This window comes from Colias croceus, chromosome Z (genome assembly GCF_905220415.1).
Source record: "Colias croceus chromosome Z, ilColCroc2.1".
Classification (NCBI taxonomy): domain Eukaryota; kingdom Metazoa; phylum Arthropoda; class Insecta; order Lepidoptera; family Pieridae; genus Colias; species Colias croceus.
Genome location: NC_059568.1, coordinates 11,165,149 through 11,177,190, shown reverse-complemented (window position 1 = coordinate 11,177,190; position 12,042 = coordinate 11,165,149). Strand labels below are relative to the sequence as shown.

The window sequence follows — 12,042 nt, the reverse complement described above, 5'->3', positions numbered from 1 at the left end:
TGTTGACAAAAAGTATTTAGGTTTCAAACACATGCATTAATTGCCGGCCGACTATTGTTAAAATATTTATTAGCTATTTATTTAGTGCCAAATTATTCTCGTAAATTATGGACATACGTCGTTGTTCTGTGAGACTTTAATTTATGCAAACACAATTTTTATTTGTAAACGTATCCGTTTGATCAATGACATTTTGAAGTTAGTTTTGAAATAATTTAATTATAATCAGTTTGGTGGGTTTAAAATGTATTCGTTATGTTACAAAATTCAAATACTAGGTATGTTTTTAAATAGAAAAAAACTCAATTGCGTCCAATAGCGTTCAACGTTGACATTTTATTTTGATGATTCAGTTTTAATCACAACATTTTATTTTACCTTGATAATATATTTAAACAGCCTGTGCGCTAGGTTGTTACTATGTACATTTTTTTATTTACAATTCGATCAAACATCTTATTCATAATAAAATGAAATCAAATATTTAAAAGTACCGATTGTGTATACGTGTGATTTCAACTCAGAGTTTAACGATGCAATTCGATACTAATGATTTCTCAAAATTAGGTATTTAAGTTATCTAAAGGAGCCTTTAGATATTTTTTTCCCATGAAAAATGGAAATAGGTGAAAAAATGCGTTTTTCTTTCTCTGTGTCGGGTGTAAACGCTACGACCCTTTTCTATTTTTGTTATAAAATTACTGGACTAAAATAGAATAACCCACTAACTCTTTTAACAGAAAACCTTTCAATAAGTAATGCAGTGGATAGTAAAAAATAAAATCTGTAAATTGTGTGAATTTACGATTTAATATCTATTAAGTCGATATACCTATACATAGGTGTAACATAGTTTATCTGTCTATAACCAATTGCAATAGTTTAGGAGACAAAGTTTGGTTAGCCGATCGGCGCGTTTACTTTAGATTCAATTTAGTGATATAAGCGTATGGCCGTTAAACGCCCCTGATTTTAAATTACTATTGAAAAACGAAGCTGTCAACAATATATGCCATTTTACAATATATCCGGGAGGCCATTGTTTACCATCCTTGCTATTGGCGCTTGCGAAGCTCGAAAATGCTTTAACATGTTTCATTTTAAACGAGAAGATTGAAAATGGAAAATTCTTTTGTTTTACTAACTACTAGACCGGGATCCCTCGCCCTTTTTCGTAAGTGATTACTAACAAGCTAATTTTTCGTCAGTAGCTTCATTTTGACGAGACGCCCAACATTAGCTAGTACAAAAATTTCGTAAGTGGTAGCTAACAGGGGTAATGAGAACATAATTTGTTGATTTAGTGGTTATCAAAAATTCATTACTAACTGGTTTTTTTATTTATAATTCTTATAATAATAATCTAAATTAGCCGAAAAAATATTTGTCCTACAAAATGCTAGGTTTGATCAACGAGGTCCCATTTTTGCAACATGTACTATTTACGAGGTCATGAAAAATTATTACTAACCAGCTGATTTTTTTTTTGTTGGTTAGTTAATAATTATATAATTTAACGCCCACATTGTCCTACACATTACGTGGAACGTTTTTCTAGTCCTAGACTCCTAAGTTGTCCATACCACAGGACCATTTTTTTTATTAGTAACTGTAGGACAAAAGTATCACGTGATACATTAGTGTGTTTTTTATCCGAATAAAACAATGTCCTACAAAAAAACTGGTATGCATCCGTAGTCCTACAATAATCGTAATTTTCCTTTTTCCTATGTGCAACATGAGGTAAAGTGAAAATATATTTATTGAAATAAATCAACTTTATTATGTAACATACATGAAAAAGTAGATATTTTTATATAAAAAAGTAATTAATTTTCATCTGACTCATCAGAAAAACATTCATCCTCACTACTGGCATCACTCTCCTCATCTAAAAATAAAAAACAAAGAAAAGAATCTTTTTCTTACTTAGACACAATCATACACACACCATGATATATATTTATAAAATTAGTTTTTATTTTATTTTTTTTCAATTTATTTGAATGTTTTTTCTAAACATCCAAGTGCGTACCCAATATAATTTTATTATTTATAAATAATTGTGATTTCAAAAAATGTTCAAATACTATTATATCTTATTATTGTTGAGATAAATGCAAAAATTACTTATGATAATAACAAAAAAGTAATATAAACTGATAAAAAAGTAATTTTAATTACATGTTTCAATTTATGCTTAAATAACTTTAAAAAAATTGATTTCAGAAAAAAATATATAAGAAACAAATTGTAGACAATTATAATTAGATTATTATTATAAGAATTATAAATTAAAAAACCAGTTAGTAATAAATTTTTGATAACCACTAAATCAACAAATTATGTCCTCATTACCCCTGTTAGCTACCACAATCGAGCATTTTCGTAAAGGAAATTCTTGGGCGTCTCATTGAAACGAAGCTACTCACGAAGTTTCAACTTGATACTAATTATTTTTACATCTAGTATTTGTACTACAACCTAAGAGTGTCGGACTAGAAAAACGTTCCACGTAATGTGTAGGACAATGTGGGCGTTAAATTATATAATTATTAACTAACCAACAAAAAAAAAATCAGCTGGTTAGTAATAATTTTTCATGACCTCGTAAATAGTACATGTTGCAAAAATGGGACCTCGTTGATCAAACCTAGCATTTTGTAGGACAAATATTTTTTCGGCTAATTTAGATTATTATTATAAGAATTATAAATAAAAAAACCAGTTAGTAATGAATTTTTGATAACCACTAAATCAACAAATTATGTTCTCATTACCCCTGTTAGCTACCACTTACGAAATTTTTGTACTAGCTAATGTTGGGCGTCTCGTCAAAATGAAGCTACTGACGAAAATTTAGCTTGTTAGTAATCACTTACGAAAAAGGGCGAGGGATCCCGGTCTATACGTGCAGTCTTTCGCAGATTACACTGTTACTTGCTAGCTTCGATGAAATCGTGTTTTTGTGCTGGTATATTTAAGAGTTTGTAATTAATTTTTTGGTTGTTTTTCATCGAGGTAAATAGAAAAGCTTCATTAAAATCTATACTAATATTATAAAGCTGAAGAGTTTGTTTGTTTGTTTTTTTGAACGCGCTAATCTCGGGAACTACTGGTCCGATTTGAAAAATTCTTTCGGTGTTAGATAGCCCATTTATCGAGGAAGGTTTTAGGCTATATATCATCACGCTACGACCAACAGGAGTGGAGCCACGGGGGTGAAACCGCGCGGAGCAGCTAGTACTAATACATATACCTATAAAAAGAAGCTGTGAAAGGACTCACAGTAGCAACAAAATCAAGAAAGACTACGCGATAAAGATCTTTAAACGTTTTCCCTTATAATGATTTATCCAAGGAAAACATCAAAAAGGCGCCCAATATCAAAGATGTTGAAGGGTCTTTAATTTATTTTCGGCATAAACACGTTGAATTAACGGCTAAGGTTAAACCTGGTGCGATGAATATAAACGATCTCAATTGCCCTCTTTTTAGATGAATAAGGGCAGAGGCGTAGAAACCACGAAAGAGGATCCTATTACATTACCATACAGATATAATACGCGTGTACCGAGATTAGACCTATCGTAGGGTAATATTATACGTCTACTTTACCAAACTCCTCAATTAAGTACAGCAGAAACTAATATGTTAGTAATGTTATTTCCGATACGTTTGCTTTTCAATGAATATACATAGGAATATTCGGATTTTCGCAAAATAAAGTTTTCATCGTTGAGCTTGCCACTCCATTCAGACTGATGTAAAGAAGTGTTTAACACTTATATAGATTACATTCGCCCTAAAGTAATAATCTTTAAATTCAAAGTAAAGTAGTTCTGCATTTCCCAAAAAAATTGCCGTAAAATTTTACATTCCGCACTAGTTAGAGATAAATTTATTTTATAAGATCCATCTCGGATCCCTCGGAGAGATAACGCTAGCCGTTTCTGGGTTTAAATCCTCGTTGATGAAATGGAATGTTAAGCGACGACGGATGCCATTCGTTTGACATGTGACAGCTCCTCAATTGGGCTGATAAGTGTAGTGATAAAATTATTAGCTCCTTTACATTGGAAGTATAGCTAAATCATTCCCAATATATTTTCCGAAGTTGCTACCATATAAATTGGCTTTTCTCTATAAAAAGGGTACCCTGACACTGAAATAATTTTTAAAATCGGACTTGTAGTTCCTGACATTAAGGCTTTCAACCAAGCACGCTAACAAACCAAAAATCTCTTCAGCTTTATAAGATTATAGATGTATATATTTTGGTAAAATACACAACTGTCTTTTATGAAATACTCTAAAAGAATATAGTTATCTCAATACGACCATAAAATTACTTTACAATTTGTGTGAGAAAAATAAAAATCATTTGTCATTGTGTGAGAAAATTAAAGCGTTACCTTTTTTAGTAAGAGTTGAGTTGGGGTTAGTTAATTTAAACTATAATGGCTAAACAATGAATGCACATTTTGTCCCACAGGATAATATTGCTTTATTTACTCTATAAATGCATCTGCACATTTATTTATCGTTTCCGTTTTCAATATAAAATAAATTGAGAAATAATAATACAGCGAATAATGATCTGTTAGAGTTTCTCCATTTATTTAAGATAAAAGCTATTTTAATCATGATATCCTATGCCCTAAAAAGTACGTCACTGGGTAAAAATTTTAAGCAAATGTCAAAGGCAAAATGCTTTGATTGCAAAAAGAGATCAGTTCAAAGAGTGCAAAATCTGTGAAGGTGACCTTATACACGCATGCGTCATGCATTTACTATTGTAAAAAAATCCCCTTATTTATTTTCCAGTATATTCTTGGTCTTTATATTCAACACACCCTCTTCTTTAGAATAGAGGAAACCGGCCTTCATTCAAAACCATATTATAGTAAACAAATTGGGTATTACGTTACGTCATATTTCACACCGGTTTCTTGTTGGGTTATTCAACTTCTACGCCTATTTAAAGATATTTTTATTAAACAGTAAACTATCAATTTTTATTTTATTTCGAACCTCAGTCTGGATTCGGCTTGAACAGCGTAATTAAATAGACTATAAAAATGAGTGTTGTTGCTACTGAAATAATGGTATAAATTTGTAACCATGCACGGGCTATCAAATTTCTTCCACAAACACCACTCGAGGGAGTCCACGCCTCCTTTGGAAGAGGAGGATAGCTCTGATAGTTGGCAATCTAATTTGAGTACGCCAGATCCGCGACCAGCTCAAAGCGATGGACGCAGCAAAGCCATTCCTATCAATCGAAGAAGTTGCTGCACACACAGAAGTTTTCGGGGGACGCCCGGAAGTTCCTACGAGTATTCATCTAGTCCTAGAGATAGATATTCTAATTTTGCTTCATACTACCGAGATGTAATGGATCCTCAAGCCCAAGTTTCCGGCGCATCTTCCACCCCGCATTCCAGCCACGGAGAAAGTAGACGAAGACATGACGATGATAGATATTCATCGAGTCTACAACCCACCCGGCAAGATTACCGCCATTACGTTTCACCATTGTTCAACGATGTTATGGACGATATACAAGAAAATGAATTCAGCAAATGCGAACGCTACGGTGAAATCAGCAATACCAAAATAAGTCACAAGAGCCGGTTCGATAACAAGAGCTTTGTGAAGAAGTTGACCGAAAATATAACCCGAAGTAAAGATTCTTCTGAGAGGCGGGGGTCCGGATCGAGCGGAAGCGGCCACAACTACAAGCATTCCTTTCAGGAATTAATTCGGACATTTTCGAAGAAAGTAGGTCATTGGCGTCATGAATCGGGTGAAGGTCGAAGGGGGTCGTGCGCCGTGCCGGCTACGACGCTTGAACCCACCATAGACCCCGAGGAATTCCGATCTCGCTCCAAATCTTTGGATGCAGATCGTATACACAAAGTTACTCATTCTATACTCGATGACTGCGGCGCGACCTACGAGATTTTTGAGGCTATATTGAGAGAAGGTATATATTTATTTTATTGTCATATTTAATACATTAAGCTAAAAATACATAATTGAATATGCATGAAATCAATTGTATAGAAACGACATATAAAATCTGTCTTTTGAATAATTTTATTGTTATATTGAATAATAATATCCAATAACATAAGACGATGGTGAACGTATAAAAAAATTCACGAACAAAGTTCATATTATTATTATTCATTTTATATATTATTTATTCTGTTTAGTTACTAAGAGTAAATATTACAAGGTTTTATTTTAAATGTTTTGTAAAGACCACAAATTTATAAACATTTATCAAGACAGTAAACGATAGTAAATATTCATAGTTAAAATAAAGATTATAATAATGTAAATGTTTAGTGGAGTAGTTGACCTAGCGATTAGATGTTTAAAATAAATAACCTTCGCCGCTAAATCAGCGTCTGCTTATATTTATAATTACCCATCTAAGAACTAATTGAACTTTAGTAAAGTAATTATTACGCTAAATGTTTACAAATAAATGCTAAAGAAATGGCAATCGAATATACTAGTGCTTTATAAGATACAATTTTCTTGGGCTCAAGTAAACACAAACGTTTTTAATTATGAATGAGTTTCGTAACTTCAATTAAATCTATGTGATTAGTTATAATCTGATAAAATTCATTGTTTACAATTTACAAAACTACGGCTCGAGAACGTGGTAAATGAATTCATAAAGTATTGAGTACCTAGTAATTTTTACGATATGTTTCACCTTCAACAAGTGACACGTTATTAGTTAGTCATTGACGTTAAACTCTCAATGAGTCTATCTTGTCTAGCTTTTTTTAATACATATAATAATTATGATTACAAAGCGTACAGATTCACCAAATCATAACAAAATATCGACGAAATGCATGCAGAATATTTTAGGTAGGTATGGAAAAAAAAGAACGACTTAGTAAAACACATAAATATAATATACTAGATGTGTCCTATACTAATTTAAACAAGATGAGAGAGTAGAATAAAGAATTGAAAAACATTTTTTTTTTACGTAACGCCTTCTTCTACGTTATTCAGATTATTTCAATTTATATTATAATATAATCTATATCGCCTTTTGTTGTTTTTTAATTTCAATTTAAATAAATAAATATTTAGATACAGAATTTGAATACAAATAAAAAAACGTTCACATAACGACTACTGTTCGAATTGCTGGTTAATCAAATTTCTCTGTCGTATTGAAGGAGCGTTTTTACTCATGTTGCTGCGGTAACACGCGTCTATAAAATAATTTTGAAAAATAAATTATTTATGTAATAAAGCCGAAAAATTAGACGCGTATTCCATAAAATTCACACAAATGGAAGGTTAAATGAAAATGGACTGTTGTTTGGAATTTGGTTAGAATGAATTGTGTAAATACGTCTTTAGTCGCCAAAGAGGTTTTGAGATTTTTTTATCAGATACGAGAGGTATCAAGGTGCAATATTATTAATAGGATAATTTTTATCGCTGACGTCGAGTTCATTGTTTCGATTATATAAAACAGCATATTTAAATAAAGATCTCTATTTGAATTTATTGAAAATCAATATAATCTACTCATAACTACAGATAACTAATAACTGCCCTATTATACAATTCATATTCGTATTTTAAATCATTTACCATATCCAGAAATTATAACTCATTGGCAAAGAATCGAAGTGTTGATGCATCGACTGCATCGAACTGAGTAGGTATGGAGAAGTAATCTTCGGTTGCGTCGCGATAACCTTATTGTAACGATCTTGTCTCAGCTCCGTCTACGTCCTATTTGGTTCGCTTTACCTTGTTTTGCATTGCTTATATGTTAATACTGCTATACGAGTGCGCAATCACGTACTTTGTTTGGTCTGCTATTATTATTATAGTGTAAGTAGGTAATAAATACAATTATAATATAATTGAATGTACACACAATTATACGATCGTGCTACGCTCATATCTCTGTAAAAGGAAAATGTATGTCTTTGGTATTCGGTCATAACAACGTGTGTTTATATGAGGTAAATGTTATACCGTTTTAGATTAACTTTACGTGGGGTTAATATCCTTCATTGTAACTTAAAATATAGATGAAACAATGGAAAATGTAAACAATTTTAATATTTTTATCATATGAACACTGAGATCAATGAATTCTGATCACTCGCTCACTACAACATCTCCTTTCTTAAAAACAAGTTCTGTGTCTCCGATAGTTTAATCAGGGCCAGTTCAAATATTAGTTTTATTAGTTATGTAATCAGTGGGATGTAACCGAGTTTAATCGCGTGCGTTGTCCTGATCTCGTTTCGTGTTGTTACAGCGATGGAGGAAAATCCAAAAAAAATGTATACTATCATCGATATAATTATGTATGTTGTATGTCAACGCCGCCTTGCATATATTTACTTCGAGAGCTATTCACCTTGAACTGTATGGTGATATGTAGTTATGTAAATTTATGAGAGAATATAATGTAGTTACAATGTATGCACTATGTATGCAATGTATCCTTAACTTGCAAAGTTAGTAACTGTTATTAATTTGGGTTTTTCAAGCAGGTAGGTACTTCGTTCGGATTACGGTAGGAAAATAGATTTCGAAAATATGTTTATTCAGTATTTTCAGAATAATAGAGTTTTATATTGTTGAAAACATTTTAGGAGTGCACTTCATAGCTTTGATAGTGAGTGTATCGTTAAAAGCCCCGTGGATGGATGCATTGTATGTAGTTAGGTACATTTTGTTGTTCTAATGTGAATTTTTTATCGCGCATCATTGTTATAAATAAATAATATTTACTACTGCTAAAAAACTTTAAATCATAACATTATTCAAAGTAGGTAAGTTAACTTTGATATTTTATTCAAGAAAATTTTTAAAATAGTTTCAGAAAAATCTTTACAGTGTCTTTAGTAGGTATATGAGAAATAACGTTTCTCTTCGTGATCCTACTAACAGTGTGAAATAATATTAGATAAACCTTATTAGAATTTATGTAATATAATATACCCTAGGATTATCTCCGCGGCTGTATAAACATAGCAATTTACGCGGCGGCATGTTTAAATCATGACCAAGGATTATAGGTTTCAATTCAACGTCTTGACCCTTATTATAAGAAATAGACCAGTTAAATAAATTTCGCCTAATGATGTGCAACTTCTCTTATCATTATCTATAGTGGCGTTACTTTGCAAGATCAAAGAAACATTAACGCTCTAGAGCGGTTTAACTTTTTGCTGAACACAATACTGTAGTTCAGGATACATCGCCCATTTTTGAAAGTGACTACTATCAAGCTAATTTTCCGTTTGTAGCTTTATTTTGATGAGACGCCCAATAATTTCGTGTACGAAAGTCTCGATTGTGGTAGCTAACAGAGATAATAAGGATAAAAATTTTTGATTTGATGGTTCTCAAATATTTATTACTAACTGAATTTTTTTTTGTTCAATCTCAAGATAATTACCTAAATTATTCGAAAAAATATTTGTCCTACAAAATCTATGGTTGGTTCAAAGAGTCCCCCTTTCCAAAGTGTATCGATAACGAGGTCATCATAAATGATTACTAACCAGCTGATTTTTTTGTTTTCACTTAATTAATGTTTACATAATTCAACAGACATATTGTCCTACAAATTGCGTAATAAATATTTGAGAACCATCAAATCAAAAAATTTTATCCTTGTTATCTCTGTTAGCTACCACAATCGAGAGTTTTGTACACGAAATTATTCGGTGTCTCATCAAAATAAAGCTACAAACGGATAATCAGCTTGATAGTACCTAGTCACTTGCAAAAATGGGCGATGTATCCTGAACTACTGGGGAAGTTGAATTCAATGGACAGTTTTTGTCATAGCTTCTGTGGATGCTTTGTTGAGTACTAATAGTACTTTTTGTAGGATATTCGAACTGAATTCTTTATTTCGTATCCGAACGAATAGTAAAATAAACGGACTCACTGATATTAAAACTTATATTGGAATATACTAACAGTATATCGGAACACAACGTCGTGTATCACAAGATTAAGTCTGATAAAGGGAACCTTTTATAATTGTGTTTTTTAATTTGCACCTGTCGACCACATTAATGGTTTATGCAATCTAATTTAGATACTAGTGTGGTGAAAGTATTTAAGACATACTTTCATTAATTCGACCCAAATAAGATTAATATATAGATAAGTACCTTCTGTAAATAATTAGGTATCGTTTTTATTTTGATTGCTTTTTCTAAACAAATCGCTTGGCCTATTTGTCCTTTGATTAATGACATATTTTGTTAAATTAATAGCTACTAAATATATTAAATAAATTATTTATTTAATATAGGCCTAAATTAGATTGAAATAATTTAAATAATTCAACCATTTACCATATCACGTGAGTAATTATAATAACTTGTCTTTTGCAACATGTGTGTGACCTCTATAATGATGATTTAATTAAATAAAGTGATGGTGGCTCAGCTGCTATGGCCTTTAATCTAAAGTTGAGTGTCCGAGCATCAAGGCCCGAACTAAAAGATTACAATTGCTCCACATCAACAATGCTCTTATAAAAAAGATGGATCATTGCGATGAAATCGACATGTCAGAAATCAAAAGGATTGATGACATGCGAGATAATAATTTATTACGATATTTTTTGTGCATCAAAGCCCGCAGCTAAACATGTTTATCTTCGTCATAAACAATGCTCGTGTATTTATTTTTACGCCTGTTTCTCTTCCCGTCTTTCTAAGTTCTTGTGTGTAAAAGGTGTTGTGAATTTTAAAATCTAAACTTGCATAAAGAAACGTGGTACAAAAGGAACAACCTTTATATTGCTGTAAACATCGCTCTCAGTATTTGTCTTGTTTCCTCATTACTTCTGCCGCTGTAACATTGCTTGTCATAAAATATAAATAGGTTACTACCTATCTATCGAGTTAAGAATGGCTGAGGATCTATTCAAACTCGCCTTTGTTACCGTTTTTCAAGTAGTATTTATATGGATATTATGATGAACTATACCGCCTTATTACTAAAACTAGATTTTCGATAGTGTGTTCCTGACTATTAATGTTGCTGACATATTATGGTATAAAACTTAAATAAATGTATTCTTTTCTTACCAAAAAATATAATATTATGAAGTATTAGTAACGAGAATAAGGAAAACTGCCAAAATTTTTTCGTCATTAAAATATCATGTGACTGTATGTGACACTGTGAAGATTAACACGTTCTTTTAATTAAATTAACCCGAAAGAGTCATGAGATCAAAGTCCATATCAATAACTAACACTTTGTCATATATACAACGTCATGCTCAGTTTTAATAATAATTTCGATAATAATAGTTTTCATTTTTCGAGGGAGTGACTATTGACAAAAGTAAAATAAATTTTGAAAATAATTAATTTTCTAGTGTTAATTACTTCGGTTGGTGGGTATTTTTCTTATCTTAGAGCCAGCGCGCACGAGCAACTTTGTCTCCGCAACTATTTTGTCCCCGCAACTATTTTGTCTCTCCCACCCATGGGCTATTATGAAAGTGCGCGCACGTAGCGACGCAACTCCCCATACAATTGATGGGAGAGACAAAATAGTTGCGGAGACAAAGTTGCTCGTGCGCGCTGGCTCTTAATAACGAATACGTATATGGAATTGAAATAAAGCATGTGACGTCAACCGAATCTGCACTTATGACCCAAACCATTATACAAATGAAACACAGCATAAGAAAAATGAAAAAAGTAACAAATGACGGTGATGATTTCAAATTTAAGTAATTGATAATTTGCTTCGTTAAAGTATGTGTGTTGAGATAGTAGTTAGAAATCAATCAATAAAACCATGTAGAATTTACAAGATTCTCTTTATATTGTACTTTTAATTTAGTATTTATTTTGAATTGTATTTATAAGTATATTGCACGTGGGTTGGGAGTCAGTCTATGAGATATAGCGGGAAGAAATAAACCTAGTAAAGACAAATGCTCCTAGTATACTATCGTCAGATTTCTGACTGCATAGACATACCATTTGT

At 31.8% G+C, this 12,042-nt stretch overlaps 1 protein-coding gene across 4 annotated transcripts in view; it reads left to right on the top strand.

Annotated features, from left to right (window-relative positions):
* LOC123705603 overlaps window positions 1-12,042 on the top strand; it is a 78,787-nt gene that overhangs the window by 37,592 nt on the left and 29,153 nt on the right. Inside the window, exon 2 of one of the 4 annotated variants that reach the window (XM_045654472.1) lies at window positions 5,040-5,989. The exons of the other annotated variants lie outside the window; for them this stretch is intronic. Within the exon in view, the coding sequence (XP_045510428.1) occupies window positions 5,125-5,989 (865 nt within the window). The 5' untranslated portion in view covers window positions 5,040-5,124. The remainder of the gene's footprint in view (window positions 1-5,039; window positions 5,990-12,042) is intronic. 4 annotated transcript variants of the gene reach the window in all.